Below are 22,576 nucleotides of genomic sequence, written 5' to 3' on the forward strand. Positions count from 1 at the left end.
TTCTCTTGACAGTTCTGCAAAGGAGGATGGGATGTGCCTTGTCATCTACATTTGAGCATTTGAGCGGGGAGAAAACTGCACTCAGGACACAAAACCATTGGGTAAGAAAGACAAGAAGCTGAGGTTCAGGTTCAGGTTCAGCTTGCTCCTGAGGTTCAGGGTAAGGTGTTCATGGGACTCTGCCCTTCCCCATGCAAGACGCTTGCACCTTGTGTTCCAGGCCGGTCTTTAGACTAGCCCAACACTAGGCCCATAGCAGGTGCCTGATAGGGGGCGGGAAGGAGGGGGGGGGGGGAGAGATGGTGGTTCAATGAAGCTCTTAGCAAGTTGCCCCATCTCTAAAATGGGAATGACAGCTCAGACCCCGCAGGGCTGAGACCAGGCCCTCCCGGACAGCAGTGGGGATGCTGAGTTCCATATACACCCTCGCGGCCTCCTCCCTCATCTATTGCAGTGCTTGTAACCCAGTCCCCACCCGAGCCCCATTGTTCAGGAGGGCGGAGACGCTCCGGATCACGGATTCCCCGCCCCAGGTTACACTCCTAGCCCGGTGAAGTAGACGACTTGGCCTACAGTCCGCCTCACGGGGTGAGTTCTTTGTCTGCTCCGTGGCGCCGGGTGCCCGAGGCCCGCGCCCCGATTCTTTTAGTAGACAAAGCGGGATCAGCCGCTAGCCCGGCAGGCTGGAGAGCAAGCAGCTCGGGCTACCCTGCTCCCGCCCCCATCCCTTCGACGCTCTCTGATTGGCCAGCGCGCTTACAAAGAGGCCGGGAAGCGGGAGGGTCACGTGGGCCTGCGCGGCCTCTGATTGGCTGAGCTCTGCTGTCACTCGAGGAGGGCGGGCTGTCCGCGCTTGGCCAGGTCTCTCGCTGGGTGCTGGGGCCCGCCCGCGGGGCCGGGCCGCCTGTCAGAGGGAGGTGGCGATGGTGCGCTCGGTGGCGGTGGCGGTGGCTGCTGCCGCGGCTTCCTCCGTCAGACTGCCGGGAAGAGAAGATGACTGACCAACCGACTGGCTGAATGAATGAATGGCGGAGCCGAGCGCGCCATGAGGAGCCTGCCGAGCCTGGGCGGCCTCGCCCTGTTGTGCTGCGCCGCGGCCGCCGCCGCCTCAGCAGCCTCGGCGGGCAATGTCACCGGTGGCGGCGGGGCCGAAGGGCAGGTGGACGTGTCGCCGGGCCCGACACTGAGGGCCGAACCTAGTGACTTCTTCCCTAAGGAGACGGCTCCCACGGCCCAGGCCCGGGGGACCGGCCCCCCGCGCACTGCGGTCCGCCCACCCCCGGCTGCGACCCCATCTGCCCGGTCCCCGGAGACCAGCCCTCCCCGGCTGACGTCGGGACCCGCTCCCACCACCCGGCACGCGCCGCCGGGCCCCTCGGCCAGCAGCCTTCCCGAGGCGGAGCGCACTCCTGCCTCTCCTCCGGACCCGACCCGAGCCGCGCCGACCCGTCACCCTTCGACGACTACTGGCCCGGCGCCGTCCGCCCCCGAAGCGACCACCGCTCCGGCGCCGCCGACCACTGCCGGGACCCCGACCGCCGCGCTCCCCAGCGGCAGCAGCAGCCGGGTCCCGCCCACCGCACCTGCCACCCAGGCCCCTTCTCCTCCTCCCACAGGTGAGTTCCAGCGCGTCCCTCCTGGCACGACCCTTCCTCATCGGATGCCCAGCCTCGGGCAATCTGTGATCTGGAGCATGACTGGAAATGATCGATTCTTACCCCAAAGAGCTATTCCCCCCCCCACACACACCAGATTTCTGCTCAGCTTCTGCTGTTCTTATCCCCTTGGGTTGTGCTCCCTGCGGAGGGAGAGGCTGCTGTGTAAAAAGCATCGTATCTCTTCCTTAACAGGTCTTCTGACCTTTTCGGAGTCCCAGGATAGGCGCAAACTTTTTGGGTTCGGTTTGCCCAGCCGGCCCCCCTCTCACCCTCAGCCTGCATTATTTGGAGAAGTTTGAAAGCTTGCTTGGTGCTCCATCAGCCCTTTAAGTCAAAAGCTGAGGATAAGGGGCTCCTCCAAAGCTCCAGTGTCCTTGTTCATTTCTTCTTGTTTATGTACATATCACGTGTGGGACAGGTGGAAGAGATATTGAGAGGATTTAACTAGTACAAACTACTCCAGGGCAAAAATTAAAAACAAAAATGGCATTGTAATTCATATTTTCTCTGCAAATAAGTAGATTCAGTTGGTCATTTGGGACAGGTGTCTATCTAGGTTGACCACATTTATAAATTAGGTTAAATCCCTTCCTTCCACTTTTTTCTTACTTTCTCAGTACCGAGGGCAGTGTTTGGGCAGTTTAAGCACAGATGCCCATTTTTTCTCTCTCAGAACCAGGACATTCAATATTGCTGACACTGACAAATGCTGATTTCTGTTTGAGTTCACAATATAAAATGAAGCTTCTCTTGTTGGTTCAAGTCTTTAAGCAAAGTTGGAGATGACTCCTGTTCTTTCTCCCCTTTGTATCTGTAGTGGGCCTGGAAGTAAAGTCTACCTAAGTAAAGTGGGCAAGAGTTTCTGGGTTCTGTTGCTTTGCGTTGTGATGGCGATTTGTTCAAAGCTCTGTCTAGCTAGATCTCTGACCTAATTCTTAGGCTCATTGGTTTACTGTGGAATCAGGTTTGAACTTTGGACTCTAATTGAGTTTATAGAGAATTTTCCCACATGAGTCTTGAATATTGAGTTGGAGCTTGTCAATGATATAAGTAGGAATGCAGAATATTCACCCCCAAAAGCCAAATTTGGATCTCTTCCAGCTTAAAGGAATGTATTAACTAGCTGTTTTTTTTTTTTTTTTAAACCTGCGATGAGTTTTGGCTTTTGTACAGAGACTGACATATTACTAAGAGACAAAGTTTAGTGGTTGGAAGTGTAGACTCTTGAATCTATTTTTAGGTTTGAATTTCAGTTTGGCCACTTATTGTCTATGTAAGTTTGGACAGGTTACTTAATCCTTCTGACCTCACTGTTTTCAAACTATGAGCTGAAGATAATAATAGTATTTATCTTATACGATTGCTGTGAAAATTATGTAAGTTGAACACCAGGTGGGTGTGGTGGTGCACTGAGGAGAGAGTGACAGGAGTCTCTGGAGTTTAGCGCCAGCATTGGCTACATGTTAAATTGAGATGAACCCGAGCTACATACCAAGAACTTGTCCAGAAAGACAACAGAAGGGTGGGGGTGGGGGTAGGGAGGAGAGGAGAAGAGAGAAGAGAGAGGGAGAGAGATTGTATACTTTCAATAGTTAATGTGTATATTGTGCCTTGAACAGTCCTGGTACCTAAGAAGCAACACATATGTGTAAGCTATGTTTATAAGCAGGTGTGTGTGTGTGTGCACACGCGTGTGTGTGTACATGCGTGCGTGCATGTGTGTGTATGTTGTGAGTATAAAGCATTTCAAAAACCTAGTAGGTACTTAAGATTTTTAAATTTTGCTTTCGCAAAACATAATAGAAAAAAAGATGAATTAGGTAAGTATCAACTGCTTACTTTGGTTAGTGTCTGATAAATAAGTCCATATAATTGTCTTTACGTGTATTATTTATAAACACAGAAATAACTTGCTGGCAAAAAGACAATCAGAAGTTTACAAAGGTTAAAGTGAAAGTCATTCATTCACTGCCTTCTAGTGCCTAGAGGTTACTTCTGTTAGTGCTCTCTTATATTTTAAGAATATTTCTCTAGGGCTAGAGGGATGGCTCAGTGGTTAAAGGTGCTTGCTTGCAAGGCCTGTTGGCCCAGTTTTGACTCCCTAGCATCCAGGAGTAAAGCCAGACCCAAAGAGTGGCACATGTGGACACAGGAGACATGCAATACATGCACATACATGTACACACAGATGTGCAAATAAATGAAATGTAAAAACAGAAAAATATTTTTCTGGGCATATAAGAACACACAGTATTTTAAAATAGTTCTTAGGGCTGAGGTATTGCTCAGAGGTGGGACACTGACTGGTCTAGTGTGCACAATCCTCAGCACCATGAAAAATTCAATTGTTTTTTAAATATGGAATGATTCTACACATACCATTTTGCAGCTTGCTGTATTAACTTAACTATGTATTATGAACTTAGGTTTTTTTTTTTTTTTTTTTTTGAGATACGGTCTCTCTTTAGTCCAGGGTGACTGAGAACTCACTCTGTAGCTCAGGTTGATCTGGTGATCCTCTTACCTCAGCCTCCTGAGTACTGGGATTACAGGTGAGAGCCATCATGCCCAATGGGAACTTTATTTTCTTCATGCCAGTACCCAGCGTTTACCTTCTTCTTTTCAGCAATTACACTTTCCATTGTAAAAATATTTCATATGTTATTGAGCCCGTTTCTAATTTAGACATACTCAGATTGCCTTAAAAACCAGAGAAGGATGTATTTTAAGTCTACCACTTATTTATTATGTCTTCTAGTATTTTAATTCATCAGTATTTAGGATCCAGATAAAGTTTTAGTGAAACAAAGCTAAGTTGATTAATATTTACCATTTGAACTGTTGTTCAAGGTTTTTAGTACTTTCCTTGTGCTTATAGCATATAATTGTGTCTATGGTTATCTTTCAAATAAAAAGGTTTTAGGATGTCCAATTCGTAGTCACTCTTTGTTTTAAATATTTTGTAGTTTTGTACTTGTCTGCAAATTCACTCTCTATGACTTGTGTTCAGTTCTCAGCAGTTTAATTGACTTTGTGGTCTATTAGCTTCATAGTGATTAATCAAATGTAGACTTCTTAATCTGAGCATGGGCTCCAGTCTACTTCAAACAGTAAACATAGCTGTTTGACAGAGGAAAACATCTGTTTGCATTTGAGACAGCTGATTTGGCTTTCAAAGCTGGATTCCCTTGCATTTGGGAAGATGATTGTCCAGAATATTTTATTTCAATAGTCCTATAAGACCCAGGTGCCATTTAATGTATTATTTGATTGGAAAGGTCTTATAGGTGATGTTTGAATTACTGAGAATTTCTCTCATGGAAATTTAGCAGAGAAATCTTACCTAACCTTCAGTTAGGGCCCTCGTATTTACAGGGCTACTGATCTGCAACCTGAAAATAATTGCTCAACAAGTTGGCACTTCCCTCCCACAAACTTAGTGCAACACCACACTAACTGGTTGGCTGAACAAGTCATTTTAAGAAGGGTAAAAGGAAATACTGTATACTGAGAGTAATAATCAATAATAAGACCCTGAAGTAGGGGTTGGCGCAGTGTTATGATAAAAAACTTGCTGAGCAAGTGTAAGGAGTTCAAATCCCTAATACCCACATAAATGGCAGGTAAGCATGGTGGCCTACCTGTAATCCCAGTTGCGAAGGAGGTACAAGGGTTCCCTTGAGCAAGCTGGCTAGATTAGCAGAGTTGGCAAAGTTTGGGTTCCAGTGAGAAACCCACCGTCAGTTAATGAAGTGGAGAGCTAGCAAGGAAGAAACCCACTGTCAACCTCTGACCTCCACATGCATGTGAACACACACATATGCATACATATATGTACACCCAATGCATATAAACACGCTTATATGCATTCATACCACACACATATCTGTGCAAAAAAGGACGCTGAGATAATGACAAATGCTTGATTTTTAAAATCTTATTTTAGAGAGAGCATGAGAGACAGAGACAGAGAGAGAAGTGGCCTGCCAGGGCCTTAGCCACTGAAATCGAACTCTAGACACTTGTACCACCTACTGGGCATGTGTGACTGCACACTTGCTTACCTTTGTGTGTGTAGCTTATGTGGGATCTGGAGAGTTGAACATGGGTCCTTAGGCTATGCAGGCAAGTGCCTTAACTGATAAGCAATCTCTCTGGCCCAAATGCCTGATTAAAAAATATATATTTTGGGCTGGAGAGATGGCTTAGCGGTTAAGCACTTGCCTGTGAAGCCTAAGGACCCCGGTTCGAGGCTTGGTTCCCCAGGTCCCACGTTAGCCAGATGCACAAGGGGGCGCACGCGTCTGGAGTTCGTTTGCAGAGGCTGGAAGCCCTGGCGCGCCCATTCTCTCTCTCTCCCTCTACCTGTCTTTCTCTCTGTGTCTGTCGCTCTCAAATAAATAAATAAAAAATTAAAAAAAATATATATATATTTTATTTTTTTATTGACAACTTTCATAATTATAGACAATAAACCCATGATAATTCCCTTCCCCCTCACTTTCCCCTTTGCAATTCTACTCTCCATCATATTCCCTCCCCCTCTTAATCAGTCTCTTTTATTTTGATGTAATCATTTTTTCCTCCTATTATGAGGGTCTTGTGTAGGTAGTTCCAGGCACTGTGAGTTCATGGGTATCCAGGCCATTTTGTGTCTGGAAGAGTGCATTGTAAGGAGTCCTACCCTTCCTTTGGCTAAATGCTGGATTTCTTTCTTTCTTTTTCTTTTTCTTTCTTTCTTTCTTTTTTTTTTTTTTTTGAGGGAGGGTCTTGCTCTTGCCCAGGCTGACCTGGAATCACTGTAGTCACAGGATGGCCTCGAACTCATGGCAATCTTCCTACCTCTGCCTCCCTGTGCTGGGATTAAAGCAGTGTGCTTGGCTTTAAATGCTTGATTTTTAATGAGAATTATGAACTTTGGAAGCTGCATAGGACCTTAGAAGCCACGGACTCCTAACATGGCTCTATATTTTAATGAACACTTCTATAGGCTCAGCTGAAACATCTCTCCCTGAAGTTAACACTGACTGGCCTGGTTCTGTCCTTTGTGGCCGTGTAGAACAAGTCTGTTTTCTCTGGGCCAAGGCAGTTCTTCAGGTTTTAGAGCCAGTAATCGTGCTTTGAGTCTGAGCTAAGTAACTTCAGCTCCTTCAGCTGGTCTTTATTTAATGTGCTTCACATTTTGTCACTGTCCTAGTCACCTCTTTTCTGGGTCTTTTCAGTGTTTTTTTTTTTTTGCTCTTCCAAAATGTGGAACGGCCAAACATGATACCCCGGAGGCACTCCAGCATGGCTCATAGAAGAGAGGAGAGAGGGTTACCTTGTTCCTTCTGGATGCAATGCTGATGATGTAGTCAGTCTCTAAGCATAGTTGTTTTCTGGCAGCCAAAACTTATTGATTTTTAAAAGTCTATTAAGATACTAGACTCTTGATTATTTTTAAAAATATGTGCTAGATGAATCTTCTTTATGGACCTGGAAATTTTTGTGACTTTCTAAAATATAATTTGAGGCATTTACCAAGCTCACACAATTAGTTGTTAAGTTCATATCATCTTTCTAGATTTTAACTCTGTCAGTGTACTCCACCCAGTTTATTCACATGATTTTCAGGGTGTTTCTACAAGTCAAGGCAGGTTATTCTTACCTCATAGGGAAGAGTAAGTTCATGAATGATAAAATGGTTTGGAAGGGAGGGGATAATAGTTTAGATGAATTCCCTAGTCCCTTTCAGCTCAAAATTCTGTGATGATTAAATGTGCATGATTCAAGGTACATTTATGCCGCTCAAGGACTCTTAATTATTTACTTATGATCCAGGTTGTGAAAACAAACTTTGTTTAAACAAGCTGTAGAATCTACAGTTTGAAATCTTTACTGTGGCATGTAACTAAAATATTACAAATAAATTTCATTTTAATTTTTTTTTGGCTTAAGATAAGGCCTAGCTGTGTAGCTGAGGCTCTGCTGACCTTCAGCTTGCCATCCTCTTGCCTCCATCTCCTGAGTATTGAAAGGGATCATTCTGGGAATCCAGAGTCCTGGGAAATGTTTTCTTCAGTCTGTTAGTCTCTACTGTTAGGCTCTATTTCTTATTCCCTGTGGTTCTTTAAGAAGATCCCATTTATCTTATGGAAATAGAAGCTATTACAAGCTCCAAAAATAATAAAGATTCATAATCTTTTATCAAAAATCTTTGTGGCTGGATGTATTAGGCAATTTTTCAGATTTTAGGAAGTCAATAAGAACATTCCAGTGAAACTGAGAGAGTATCTAGTGATCAAATATATTGAAATATCTCTATCATAATATACACAGTGGGGTGAAGACCCCAGTAACTCTTAATTTTCATGGAAGGATAGATTTGGTTTGGAGCCTCTGATTCTTAGCACCAGGTCTGAGACATGTGGACCAATGTTATAGTAATTGCATGTACATTATGTTCCTGGCACTGACTGTCTTATATATGATTAGATTTCATTCTCAAAACAGTGAGGTACTTAGGTATTTCTATACTTAAAAAGTTTCTGGAGCTAGAGATTGAATCCAGGGCCTTGCAAATGATAAGACACATACTTTGTCACTGAACTATATTCTTAAACCCTGCCTGTATTTTATAGATGAGGAAACTGAGGCCCAGAAGCCAATGCCCTTTGGCATCCATTCCTCTGTATGTTGTTCACTCACCTCATCTACTTTTTCTTTGTAATTTTTTTTATGCGAGTGAGAGCAAGAGTGAGAATGAGAGAGAATTGGTGTGCCAGGACCTCCAGCCACTGCAAATCAAATTCCAGACGTGTGGGTCACCTTGTGTGTACGACCTTGCACTTGCATTAATTTGTTCATCTGGCTTACTTGGGATCTGGAGAGTTAAACTTGAGTCTTTAGGCTTCACAGACAAGTGCCTTAATTGCTAAGCCATCTCTCCAGCCCACCTCATCTACTTTTCTCTTTTATAACATTTTAGGACTGTAATATTATGCTGTACATCTTACTTATTTTTATTTTTTGCAGCTCTTATTTTTTATTAAGGTTTAATCTGGTCCTTGATAAATAACTGAATTCTTTTTAGAGCAAGGCCCAGAGACTTCTCCAAGTTGCTGTGTCTTGCTTTTAGTCTTAGTGCCTAGTTTTGTATAGAAATTCCTTAGCCTGATTAGTTACTGGAACAGCATAAGCTCCAGAACATTAGTTTCAAATCTTCTGGCTGACGTCTCCAGGAAGCCTTCTGGCTAGTTGAAAATTTACACATTGAACTAATCTGACTAGGTCCTTTTATCTTGATTTTACTAAATACCCATAAAAATAAAGTGTTTGTTACTTTTCATCTCAGCATTTCTAAACATGTGTACATTAACTTCCAGACCTCTTGGCACCCTCATAAAAAGAATGGAAGAAAAGTATTACAGTACTGTTTCTACTGATGAGGGTAAATTATGGGTAGAGAGATTACTGCTCTATATAGCACTTTATAGATCAGAAGAGAGTATTGTTATCTTATCATGTTTGGCTAAGAGAGTGTTAGATGATATTTTTAATTACAAATAGCTTTAATCTATGCATTCTACCTTTCTCTTGAGATTTTTGTTTTCTATAGATATAATATATGAGATCTTTATTGCTAATTTTGGCATTATATTACAGGCATATTTTCTATCATCAATTTATAAAGTATAGATTTTTTTTTTACTAGAAAAAAGCTACTTCACCTGCATTTGTAACTATAAGGAGGGATTTAAAAAAATTCTGATGCAAAAATATAAGGATTATATTAAGATCCTCTGTGTTTGTAAGCTAGTGCCTTTAACCCCTGAGCAATCTCTCCAGCCCCCAGATCCCCTATGTTTGAATCACAATAAAGGTTTGCTCAAAATTAGTATCCTTTTAGGTGTCTCTGCCTAAGTACATCTAATAAATTTGTGTCAAAGTAATCCCTTGAGTAATGCCACTCATCTCAGATTTTTGTCACAAAAATCTTTAACTATTTTTTCTCTCTAAAAAGTTTTTTATTTTCAGGCTAAATAGATTTCTCAGTGGGTAAGGCACTTGCTTCCAAAGCCTAAGGACCCAAGCTTGATTCTGCAGTCCCCACATAAGCCAGATGCACAAGGTGTCATATGCCTTGGTGTGCCCATTTTCGTTGTGTCTGCCTCTTTATCTCTTAAGTAAATAAATAAATAAAATATTTAAAAAGTTTCTTCCACTCTTTGTTTAATTTTTAAATGTATATCCTTTATATGTTGGTTCCTCTTACTTGTCTCATTCTTAGCCCTTTCCATTTTTCTGTTATTTAAGTAACCAAATTACCCTTTCTGCTTAGCAGTTTACAACATTGTCCTCTTTTAGCACCTTCTAGAAGCCTAATTCTTCCAAGAGATCGTTCTTAATGAACAAAAAGTCCTTGAAGATGTGTTGGTATTGGGGTGCATGGGGTTGAACCCTTTTAACTCAGAGCAAACATCTTTTTCTGTGGCTTTTTTGTTTATTTAAATTACTAAGCTCACTTTATAATAAAATATCATTTATACAATATTCAGGACATGGTAATAATTATCTCTGGAAAGAAATGGAGAAAATATTTTCTTTTAGCCTATTTTTTTCTATACTAGGGATCAGACTAAGGACTTGTATATGCTAAACAAATACAATATCACTGAGATGTGTCCTCAGCCTTTGAGGTTTCTTTATTACTTAATGTTCCCTTCCTCCTGAGGAACAATAACAAATTTTAAAGAGCTATATTAACAAAGTAAGGTACCTCTTAAAAAGTGAAGGTTTTAAAAATATTGTTAATAATTTTATTTATTTATTTATGAGAGAGAGAGACTGTGTAGGGGGTAGAATATGGGTACACCAGGGCCTCTAGCCACTACAGACAAACTCCAGACACATGTGCCACCTTGTGCATCTGGCTTATGTGGGTCCTGGGGAATGGAACCTGGGTCCCTAAGCTTCATAGGCAAGTGCCTTAACTGCTAAGCCATTTCTCCAGCCCCAAAGTGAAGTTTTTAATGAATAATTTTTTCTTCTTATATTTATGAATAATATGAGCTATTTTTGTTGGTGGGTTGATTGGGATGCATTCTCAGTATAACAGGCTTAATTTTGTTGAGAAACAAATGTTTGATCTTTAGAATGACAGAATAGTCCCTGTAAAAATACAATTAATTAATAGTGAATAGCTTGCTTCCTTAACAAGTGTACAATGCATTGAGGTTTACATAGTATTCTTAAAATCCTCAAGACTTTGCCATCCACATTGTGTTGATTTCTATGTATTATGAGTGAGAAAAAGGGTTAGTTTCTGGGTTTTTTTGAAACTTTAATTTATGAATATTGGCCAAATTCATAGAGGTTTTTGGTGAGCTTCATGTTTGATAATTTTTTTCTGAGTGTTGTCTTTGAAATTTATTTTTTTTTTTGAGTATCATTCTTTGGTTTGTTTAGTTGTTCATATTTAAATAACAAAATGTTTTTTGAAGAAGAGTTGTCTACTTTACATTTTCTTTCCGAGGCAATATGTTTTGCTGGCTATAGTAGAAAGAACCCAGCAGTAATTGAAAATAAATGCTGATGGAGGTAACAAGGGAAACTGCAGAATGTGATTGGGAGGCTCATGTAAATTTCTCTTTTTCACATTAGAATACTTCTTTCTTAGCTTAGGAGTCTGTTTGGACTATGTTAACCTATCATTTCAGTTGTATTGCCTCAAGTATTAGTAGCAGAGACGTTTAGTTCTCTTTCACCTCTCCTTTCCAATCTGATATTTAACACTTTGGCAGAGCAGGTAACTAATGTTAATTGAGCATATGTGTCTGATTACCTGTGAAGGTTTTAAATATATATCATTAATTATTAAGTAATTAAATAATAAAATAAGTAATAAAGGGTTTTTTTGTTTGTTTGTTTGTTTTTGAGGCAAGGTCTTGCTGTAGCCCAGGCTGACCTGAAATTCTCTATGTAGTTTCAGGCTGACCTCAAATTCACAGCAATCCTCCCACCTCTGCCTCACAGGTGCTAGGATTAAAGGCATGTGCCACTGTGCCCAGCCAAAATAAAAATTTTTTTATCATTATGTTGTTGACAGCAAATACTGGGATTCAAAAAATTTAAGAAACTTGCCCAAGCTTATCAGTTTACAACCTTCATGAGGACATGAACTTTGGTTTGTGTTTTGTTATAGCTTCACTGTTCAGCCACAAGCAGATTCTCAGTATTTAGTAACTGAATGGGTAAAGGAGGAGTTTGTAGCTACAGTAGACATGCAGTATGTTCTTGGGAAAAATGTAATCATGGCCTTCTTTCTGTCTTAGTTTAGAAATGAACTTTTCTTTAACTTTCTACTCATAATAGTATGAAAACCTAATTAAGGCAGGTAGAAATGCTTGAGATCTAATATATTGCATTCAGTATTATTTTTTATTTCACAACTCTGATGCTTCTATTTTTTCTTAGTTAAAAGAACAACAATAGGCAAGTGAATATGGCTTTTGTGCAAAGAGTAGATAAGTTGGAAAGCTGAGTCCTTGTCTGTAAGTCATGGAACACTAGGTTGTTTTACTGGTCCTGTGATCATGGGCAAATGACTGAATTTGTAAAATGAGAAAGGTGAAATTTTTTGCTTTTAAACTATATTCTTTGGTGGTGGGGTTTCCTCAGATGTGTTTGGGAGCCATTATTTGGACTAGGGAGGCCAAGCTGTATGACTTGTGGACCCTCCAACCCCATTCCTCACCTTTCACGCTCAAATCACTGCCTACATTTTGGTTAGCTCTGTTCTCATTTGATTTGCATATTGGATATATTCTTTAAATAAAGAACTTTCAGCCAGGCATGGTGGTGCATCATGCCTTTAATCCCAGCAGAGGTAGGAGGATCGCCGTGAGTTCAAGCCATCTTGACTACATAGTGAATTCTAGGTCCGCCTGAGCTAGAGTGGACCCTACCTATAAAGAACCAAAAGAAAAAAAAAACTTTCCTACTTTAAAATATTATGCAGATTATAATATTTTCTGAATTTTATAGAGCCATTAGAATACTTGCATTAAGTAGCAATACAGATACATTGGAGAGAAACCTATCAAAATATTAAGTGGTGAAGCTAAATTAATGGGATTATGAGCAATTTTAATCCCCCTTTTTGTGTTTTTCTGAACTTTCTATGACTATATCAAGTTTTAATTTTATAGTCATAAAATAAATAAATACAGTGAAAATGATGGATAAAAAATTGAAAAACTTTGTAAGTCTCTACTTTTATGAGATTAGGTCAGCTCTTGTTACATGGAACCATCTAACCTATAAGTCTGTCAGTGGCTCAGCATTAGTACCGTGAGTTATTGAGTTGTGCCTATGAACAAAGGAAACTTCAGAAGACAGTGTCCAAGGGATGAGACTTTTCCCGAGGTCTGACAAACCTTAAGGTAGGCATGGCATATCCAACATTGATACAAGATTAGGAAAGATTAACTAAAGTCTTTGGTAGAGGTTGAGAATAGAGCATTGATCTCCATTTTCTTCAGTCTAGGGAATTAAAAAAAAAACAAACCAAATACTTTAAGATTAATTAAAGTAACTTATTAAAGGTGATCTTGTTTAAATTATCCAAAGGTTGAATTCATGACACTTTTTAGTCTTTTTTAAAAATTATGGACTGCTGAGTCTTTTCTTTTTCTTTTTTTTTCTTTTATTTTTTAAATTTTTATTAGCATTTTCCATGATTATAAAAAAATATCCCATGGTAATTCCCCCCCCACACACTTTCCTCTTTGAAATTCCATTCTCCATCATATTACCTCCCCATCTCAATCATTGACTTTTTAGTCTTTACTAATGGAAGATTTTTAATTTACTTCTTCCCTTAAAGACACAGATCACCCCAAAAGTTTGGTTTCAGTCTATCCATCTGCTTTACAATTAGATCAGATGGGATTGCTTTTGTACTGGTAGTATAACAGCTGTTCTATATAATGCCTTGCCAGAGAGACAGCTAAACTCCAAGGAAAGGGAAATTTATTCATTTGGAAGAAGGAATGTTTTCTGCCTGGTTAAAGAGAAAGTGATAAGGAGTAGGAATGTTTTCAACTTGCATGAGGAATGTTAAATAACTTAGTAAATGTTAGACCTCTTAGATAACTGGTTTTGGAAACTTGGTTCAGTTTTGCATGCTTCTTAGAAACTAGCATATTATTATAAGGGGCCTTTTAATATTTTTATTTCACATATATGGGCAAAAAGAAAAGGTTAGCAATAAGGATAACATGATATTTCTAGTTTCTTATAATTTTGGTAGTGATCTATAAAGGTGAAATTTCTTTTAGAGTATTTTAGGAAATGTTTACTTTTGAGCCACTCTGAATGAAATTGGATGAACTAAATACCATTTTAGGGTTTGTTAAGTATTATCAATCATTTATAGAAATATAATTATAGTATGGAAATGGTTACTGGAAATAATGAGGGAGATGAAGGGATGCTTGGCATTCCAACATACTTACTCTGTTTTATTTGTGTATTGAGACTTGGTTAAATTAAGGCATCAGGCTTTTTCTGCTACACATTTCTCATTTGACTTCATGTTCATTATATTCCTAGTTCTATGTGTTTAGCATTAATAGCACAAACCTACCATCCACTGATGATGTGTGGGCCAATGAATAGACAGTGTACCAAACACACAAAGCAATTTAGCTGCTGGGTATTATTATACTGAATTGTAGGTATATTGCCTGCAAGCCTATCCTGTTCAACTGGTTTTAATTTTTATGTTAGTTTGTTGCTTCAACTTGCCCACAAAAAGCAGGGCTGAATGGTCCAGCTAGTTGGTGGAATGGCATGCAGAGGAACCAAATTCTGGTCTTTCTTTCATTCATTTTGTGTATTGTTTAACACATTTTAATGGTCCTTTTACTTCATTTTTCTAAATATAAAATGGAACCTATTACTTCTAGTCTCCCAAGGTTTTTGAGAAGTAACATATAAATTACTTTGAGTTTTTCTCAAGCATAAAAGTTCTATAGAATTGAAGAATTCAAGATGTTTTATTTTTTCCAAATTATATTGTTTATATTTGTTTATGATATAATATAAATAAGATAGCTTTGATTAAAGACAACAAAGAAATACATATACATTTATATGTGGTTTCTTGTATGAAATACATTTTATGTTACTTTATAGTTAACATATTTAAAAAAATATTTATTTATTTTTTAGAAAAAGAGATAGGGAGGGAGGAAAACAATGGGCATGCCAGGGTCTCCAGCCATTGCAGATGAACTCCAGATGCATGTGCCCCACTGTGCATCTGGCTTATTTTGTTCTTGGGGAATTGGACCTGGGTCCTTTGGCTTTGTAGGCTAGCACCTTAACCACTAAGCCATCACTCCAGCCCTAATTCATGTATTCATGTAATCAGTTATGTTAATGCTTTTGAAAGGGTTGAAATACTTTAAAGTGCTATTTTTCTTCCCAAACTATCTCAAGGAAATAAAAATGTTTACCTCATATTCAACATAAACTATGCTTTAGGGCTGGAGAGATGGCTTAGCGGTTAAGCGCTTGCCTGTGAAGCCTAAGGACCCCGGTTCGAGGCTCGGTTCCCCAGGTCCCACGTTAGCCAGATGCACAAGGGGGCGCACGCGTCTGGAGTTCGTTTGCAGAGGCTGGAAGCCCTGGCGCGCCCATTCTCTCTCTCCCTCTATCTGTCTTTCTCTCTGTGTCTGTCGCTCTCAAATAAATAAATAAAAAATTAAAAAAATATATTAAAAAAAACTATGCTTTATAAACATTTAATATTATTGTGGTTGATTTTATTTTATTTTGTTTTTGTTTTTTTATTTTTTTTTTTCAATATAGGGTCTTGCTCTAGCCTAGACTGACCTGGAATTCACTATGTAGTCTCAGGGTGGCCTTGAACTCATGATGATCCTCCTACCTCTGCCTCCTAAGTGCTAGGATTAAAGGCATGCGCTACCACATGCAGCCCTTGGTTTGGTTTTTGCCACAGTGTCTCAGTGTCTGGCCAAGGCTGGCATGGAATTTACCTGTGTATCCCAGGCTGGCTTTGAACTCATAATCTTCCTGATTATAGTGCTCATGGCTGTTCTTTCTTAAATAGATTCTACTTAACCATCTTTGTGGTTAAAAAAAAAAATATATATATATATATATATTCATTTTAGAGAAGTAGAAAGACAAAAAATGAACTTAGTAATGAAAGATCCATCTTAGAGGTACAGATTTTATTTTATTTCTCTCCTTGCCATTGAAATAATTCTGTATGAATATATTGCTTTGAACCTGTTCTTTTGCATAATTTCAAATAGTTTAATGTTTTGAAAAGAGACGGTTTCCAAATGAAGTTTAAAGTAACACCTGTGGTGCTGTTACTTTAATTGAATTTATTAGGTGTCTCCTAGTAGTTATAGGAAAAAAAATGATCCCATAAAGCCTTTTATCACCAAGTTTAATCTTTTATTGTTGTATATATTGTTTAATTTCTCACAGCAATAAATGAGATTACTTATTTGTTTTGAAAACAAAAGTGCAAGTGGATTAAGTACTCTGATGTCAAATATATGACAGATGAATATGGGAAAAATTTACCACATTTATATTGAATGTCAGGTCATCTCTAAGCATACATTTTTATTGGATAATAATCTAAGGCTCCATGTGATGTTTTGTTTGGTACTCCCTGTCAGCTCCAGACCAGCAACTTGTTTTCTTGTGTCTCTCTAGTACAAACATTATTTTTCTTGGGTGCAGGTAGCTCCTAGAAGCCTAACCCAATCTGAAACCAAGCCAGGCATGTGCTATTTTCTTTTCTTTTTTGGGGGGAAGGGGTTTCTAAGGTAGGGTCTCATGGTAGCTCAGGCTGTCCTGGAATTCACTATGTAGTCTCAGGGTGGCCTTGAACTCTCAGCGATCCTACTTCTGCCTCCTGGGTGCTGGGATTAAAGATATGTTCCACTGTGCCCAGGGCATGTGCTATTTTCAATCCTGTGGTGAGAGGAGCCAGGGTGCCCATGTGCTTGGCTCACATATTGCTGAAGGCCTAGGTGCTATTGTAAAGAATATGCAGAAGACTAGCTTTGGCCATCAAGATATTTGCACCTACCTCACATAGTGATCTCTGTTCTATCAAGTTTGAACTTTGAAATCAAAGCAATAATGGATAATAATGTCCTTGAGAAGGGATTAAGGTAATTAATACATGCAAGTCAATCAGGTTTTGATAATCAGTACATATATTAACAATCTGCACATATTAAATACTCAGTTAGCTATTGTTATTAATATTACTTTTATTACCTATTTACAACATTTGGAAAACATCAGAGAGAATGTTTGTTCATTCTTTTTTTTTTTTTTCTTTTTCAGTTTTTCAAGGTAGGATCTCACTGTAGCTCAGGCTGACCTGGAATTCACTTTGTAGTCTCAGGGTGACCTTGAACTGCATGGTGAGCCTCCCGAGTGCTGAGATTCAAGGCATGCACCACCATGCCCAGTGGTTTGTTCATTCTTTTTAAAAAAAATTTTTTTTGTTTATTTATTTGAAAGTGACCAACACAGAGACAGAAATAGGCAGATAGAGGGAGAGAGAGAGAGAGAGAAAGAAAGAGAGAGAGAGAATGGGCATGCCAGGGCCTCTGGCTACTGCAAACGAACTCCAGACGAGTGCACCCCCCTTGTGCATCTGGCTAATGTGGGTCCTGGAGAATCAAGCCTTGAACCGGGGTCCTTAGGCTTCACAGGCAAGTACTTAACCAGTAAGCCATCTCTCCAGCCTGGTTTGTTCATTCTTTAACACACTGTAGACACATTGATAGTCAGGAAGACTTGTATATTGTCATAGATCAACCTTCTCTAATGAGTGGTACTAAAGTGCATGAAAGGACAAATATGCTTGAGTGACCCAGGGCAAGTAAGCATTATTCCATACTATGTTGCTAGATACAACAGTAATGATGCTGCTCAGAACTGGGCGACCTTAAAGCCCTCAAAAAGCAAATGTAGGGCTGGAGAGATGGCTTAGCGGTTAAGCACTTTCCTGTGAAGCCTAAGGACCCTGGTTCGAGGCTCGGTTCCCCACGTCCCACGTTAGCCAGATGCACAAGGGGGCGCACGCGTCTGGAGTTCGTTTGCAGAGGCTGGAAGCCCTGGCGTGCCCATTCTCTCTCTCTCCCTCTATCTGTCTTTCTCTCTGTGTCTGACGCTCTCAAATAAATAAATAAATAAAATTAAAAAAAAAAGCAAATGTAAGGAACTGGAAGGTATAAGGATCAAGAGTTCAAGACTAGCCTTGGCTATACAACAAGCTCATGAGATCCTGTCTCAAAAAAAAAAAAAAAAAGCAAATACAAAGATAGGACCCTAAGAAGTCTCTGAAATAGCCATTGTACATACTCCTATGGAAAATTTGTAAAGGGCAAATAAGATAAAGCCAGTGGAAAGACTTGACAGTTTGGTCCTGTTGGCACAGTGATATGTTTAAAATACAATCCACAGATGCAGTGCAAATCCCATAATATCTCTGGGCTTCAGCACTATCCCTTGTCATATGAGTGTAATAATACATACACATCAGAGTTCAAGAGTGTTGTATAAAACATCAAGTGATTTCAAAACACCTTTAGGGTTCTGATTTTGTTACATTTTCCAGCTTGCTCCAACAAACTTATACATTTTCCTTCTGAGCACTGATTCCAGTTATACACAGTGCTCTATGTTTGCTTTCAGTACCTCCTGCAAAAATCAGAATCAGATCAAATGATATTCCTCAAAGGCAGATATAGGTGTGGAGTATGGTAAAGAGAAGAAATAATGGAGGAACTTTGATGAAGACAAACAATGTGATGGTCGTTAACATTTGGCAAGTAATACCACACACTGAGAAACAACAGTACTGATGGTTCTTGATTGACAGTAAGACCTTTGCTAACCCACTTAATGTAGACTGTACATCAAGATGCTGATGCATAATATGTTGTAACAGTAGGTGACATTTGATTATAAAAAAGTCACAGAAGAATATTGATTTGTAGGATGGATTCCTGTCTCCATTAAAAAAAATTCTCTTCTCAGTATGAGGGCTCTCAGATCAAACAGAGGAATAGCATTATTTTAAGTATATGTAGACCTAAATCATCTGATATATTTGCAAAACATTAGTGGTTGATAATGCAAAATTCTGGAGGAGTTGTTTGTTAGAAAGAATTAAAAATTTTTTTGTTTATTTTTATTTATTTATTTGACAGTGACAGACAGAGAGAGAAAGAGGCAGAGAGTGAGAGAGAGAGAGAGAGAGAATGGGCATGGCAGGGCTTCCAGCCACTGCAAATGAACTCTAGACATGTGCGCCCCCTTGTGTATGTGGCTAATGTGGGTCCTGGGGAACTGAGCCTCGAACCGGGGTCCTTAGGCTTCACAGGCAAGCGCTTAACCCCTAAGCTATCTCTCCAGCCCTGTTAGAAAGAATTAAATAGCTTTGGTATGAATGATATTGTTGCAGTCAGGTTTTCATTGTTGGCAGAAAAAACTGATCAAGAGCAGCTTGTGGGAAGAAAGGTTTATTTTGGCTTATGGACTTGAGGGGAAGCTCCACAATGGCATGAGCAGAGGGTGGACATCACCTTCTGGCCAACATCAGGTGAACAACAACAGCAGGAGAGTGTGGCAAACACTGACAAGGGGAAACTGGCTATCATGCCCATAAGCCTTCCGCCAACCATACACTGCCTCCAGGAGGCATTAATTCCCAAATCTCCATCAGCTGGGAACCTAGCACTCTGACTAAGTTATGGGGAACACCTGGATCAAGCCACTACTGATATCAATATTCAACAATGATGATACTATACCAAGTGTACAAGTTCAGTGGTCAAGTTGAACTTTGGTGGGGGGAATACATATATGATGCAAAACCTAATCACATTTGTCTCCTAGTTAATAATTTAATACTTACATTTCAGTATAATATTCCCATTAAAAATAGTGATCCCAGCTCATAAAGCCCTAATGACTTAAAAATTCTCCATCTATCTGTTCTCATTTCCTGGATCCACCCCTTGTGCTCTAGTATAATTGCTGTACTTTCCTGCATATGCCGTACTTATTCTCTTCATTAGTAGTAGTGAAGCAATCATCTGTGGAGGGTTTTTTTTTTTTTTGTCAGATACTAAGAGTTTTAGGTGAATTATCATGACCTCACTTAATTCTCAAAAGAACCTAATAAGAAATGTGCATTATTATCTGCAGTCCATTAAGCAGCAATTGAATACACTGAGGAAGTTTTCAGGGCTAGTAAAATGTAGAACCTTGATTTAAGTTCAGGTCTCTCTAGCCACAGAGTCTCCTTTCTTAAATTGTTAAATTAACTGGGCTCTTACTTTGTTACCCGGTTGGAATATACTTCAGTTTAAATAGGAATTTTAATCATAAGCCAACACTTGTGATTCAATCAGAAATGGAGTTTATTACAAAGACCTTGAGGAATCCCCCAAGTCTCCAAGGGAATTGAATGGAGGTAGTATTACTGTTGATATCACACACTCAGTTTGTCACTGATAACACCACAGCATTAGATGCTGTAGTTTATTTTAGGACACTGCTAACCTTGGGTAATGGGAAGGATAGCAGGCACTACTGCTTATTGTTACACTGCATTCATCTTTCCTTCAAACGTCAGAGAGGGCCTTATGTTCATTCCTCGTATCATTAGCTTTTAACTGTGAGCCAAGGAAAGGTATCTGATTAGTTCAGCCACAGTCACTGCAGTCACTTGTGCATGCCTTAGCTGCAGAGAGGGACAGGAAAACAGGACTCTGACATGAGCCCCTTGGTGGAGAATCAGAACTGAAACTATGGACAGTTCCTTCAACTAGGAAGGGATTCTGAAACAATGAGAAATTAAAATGATACTAGCCTGCCAAAATGAATGACAGATGTCAGTCAGTTAGTATGGCTACCTGAAAAACTTAGGTGTCCTTGAACAATACCATTCATACAGCCTCCTGTTGCTATTATACTTTATACATTTCTACCATTACTGAATGGATATATTGATTACTTGCTTTTGTTTGCTTGTTTGTTTGATTTTTCAAGATAGGGTCTTGCTCTAGCCTAGGCTGTCCTGAAATTCATTATCTAGTCTCAGGGTGGCCTCGAACTACCTCTGCCTCCCAAGTGCTGGGATTAAAGGCCTGGTTTGTTTATTGCTTTTTTAATGCATATTTTTTTTATTGACAACTTCTATACTTACAGACAGACAGTAAACCATGATTGTTCCTTCCAATCCCCCACCTCCCCTTTCACAATTCCACTCCCCATCATATCCCCTCCCTCTCTCCATTAGTCTCTCTTTTATTTTGATGTTATTATCTTTTTATTATGAGGGTCTTGTGAAGGTATTATTAGGCACTGCAAGGTCATGGATATTGAGGCTAATTTCTATCTGGACAATTGCATAAGGAATCATAGCCTTCCTTTGGCTCTTACATTCGCTCTGCTACCTCTTCGGCAATGGATCCTGATCCCTGGGGTGTGTGATAGACATGTTTCAGTGCTGAACACTCTTCTGTCACTTCTCAGCACTATGTTGACATCTGGGTCATCCCAATGGTCACCGCCATCTGAAAAAAGAAGCTTCTCTAACCAAAAGTGAGAGTAGCATTAATATATGAATATGAACATTAAGTGTAGTGCTTACAGGGCAGTTTGGTGAGCATAATATATGCATTTATCCAGATAAGATCAGGCGTTGCATCCCTAAGGCTATGTATTCCCTCCCATAGAGTGGGCCTCCAGTCCAATTAGAGAGCAGTTGGTTATCCCTAGAACAGACATGCCACGATTATATCTGTTTGGTCATTTCGCCAGTTTGGCTAAACTTGAGGCTTCCAGTATCCACTGGTTTTTACCACTGAATACTTCTGTCTCCCATAGGGCTTCATGAAATACAGCATTTTCCAGCTTTTAGTCAGCTGGTCTACAGGGAGGAGGATTTCAGCTCAGCCCGAGCTTGATTTCTCAGTGACCCTGCCACCCAGGCATGTGGAGTCTTCAGCAACAGGGTTCTTACCATCTGTTTCTGGTGGGAAACCAAGGACCTTGGCAATAGCCTGTAATGTTTTAGAGGGAACAGAGACCTCCCTGGCCAACAACTTAACTGGAAAGTATCCCATACCCGGCACTGAAAAGTTTCTAGTAACAATCTATGGCTTCTGGGTGTGCCATTATCCAAAAAGTAGGGTTTCATATGTCTTATTCATAACATCTTGAATTTTGGTTGACCCTCCCCCACCCTTCTTTTACTCAATCTCTTACCCTGGCCTCACTTAGGCTATTCCAGTCACTGTAATGTGTTCTACTTACATATATACAATACCACACCCCCTTAAGTCCTTTCCTCTCCTCCTTCCCTTATAACCTTTTTCTAGATTACAGGCCTCTGCTACTGATTTTTGGTTCTAGCTCACACACACAAGTCCAAACATTTGTAGCTAGGATCCATATATGAGAGAGAACATGTGATATTTGGGTTTCTGGGCCTTGGTTACGTTACCTCACTTAGTATGGTCCTTTCCAGATCCATCCATTTCCCTAACATTTTCATTTTTCTTTACTGCTGAATAGAACTCCATTGTGTAAATGTACTACATCTTTATTATCCATTCATCTGTTGAGGGATGTCTAGGCTGGTTCTACTTCTTAGCTATTGTGAATAGGCAGTAATAAACATGGTTATACAAGTATCTTTAAGATAGTGAGAAGAGTCCTTAGGATATATGCCTAGGAGTGTCATATGGTAAATCTATTTTTAGCTATCTCAAGAACGTCCACACTAATTTCCACAATGGCTATACTAGACTATATTCCTACCAACAGTGTAGAAGGGTTAGAAGGGTTCCCCTTTT

The 22,576-nt window shown here is 39.9% G+C and overlaps 1 protein-coding gene across 2 annotated transcripts in view; it reads left to right on the top strand.

Moving 5' to 3' along the window:
- The first annotated feature begins 902 nt into the window (after positions 1-902).
- Megf9 (multiple EGF like domains 9) overlaps positions 903-22,576 on the top strand; it is a 157,081-nt gene continuing 135,407 nt past the window's right edge. For both annotated transcript variants that reach the window (XM_004662742.2, XM_045154257.1), the window contains exon 1: positions 903-1,616. In XM_004662742.2, the coding sequence (XP_004662799.2) occupies positions 1,022-1,616 (595 nt within the window). In that variant the 5' untranslated portion in view covers positions 903-1,021. The remainder of the gene's footprint in view (positions 1,617-22,576) is intronic.

Source organism: Jaculus jaculus, chromosome 1, assembly GCF_020740685.1.
Source record: "Jaculus jaculus isolate mJacJac1 chromosome 1, mJacJac1.mat.Y.cur, whole genome shotgun sequence".
NCBI classification, from domain to species: domain Eukaryota; kingdom Metazoa; phylum Chordata; class Mammalia; order Rodentia; family Dipodidae; genus Jaculus; species Jaculus jaculus.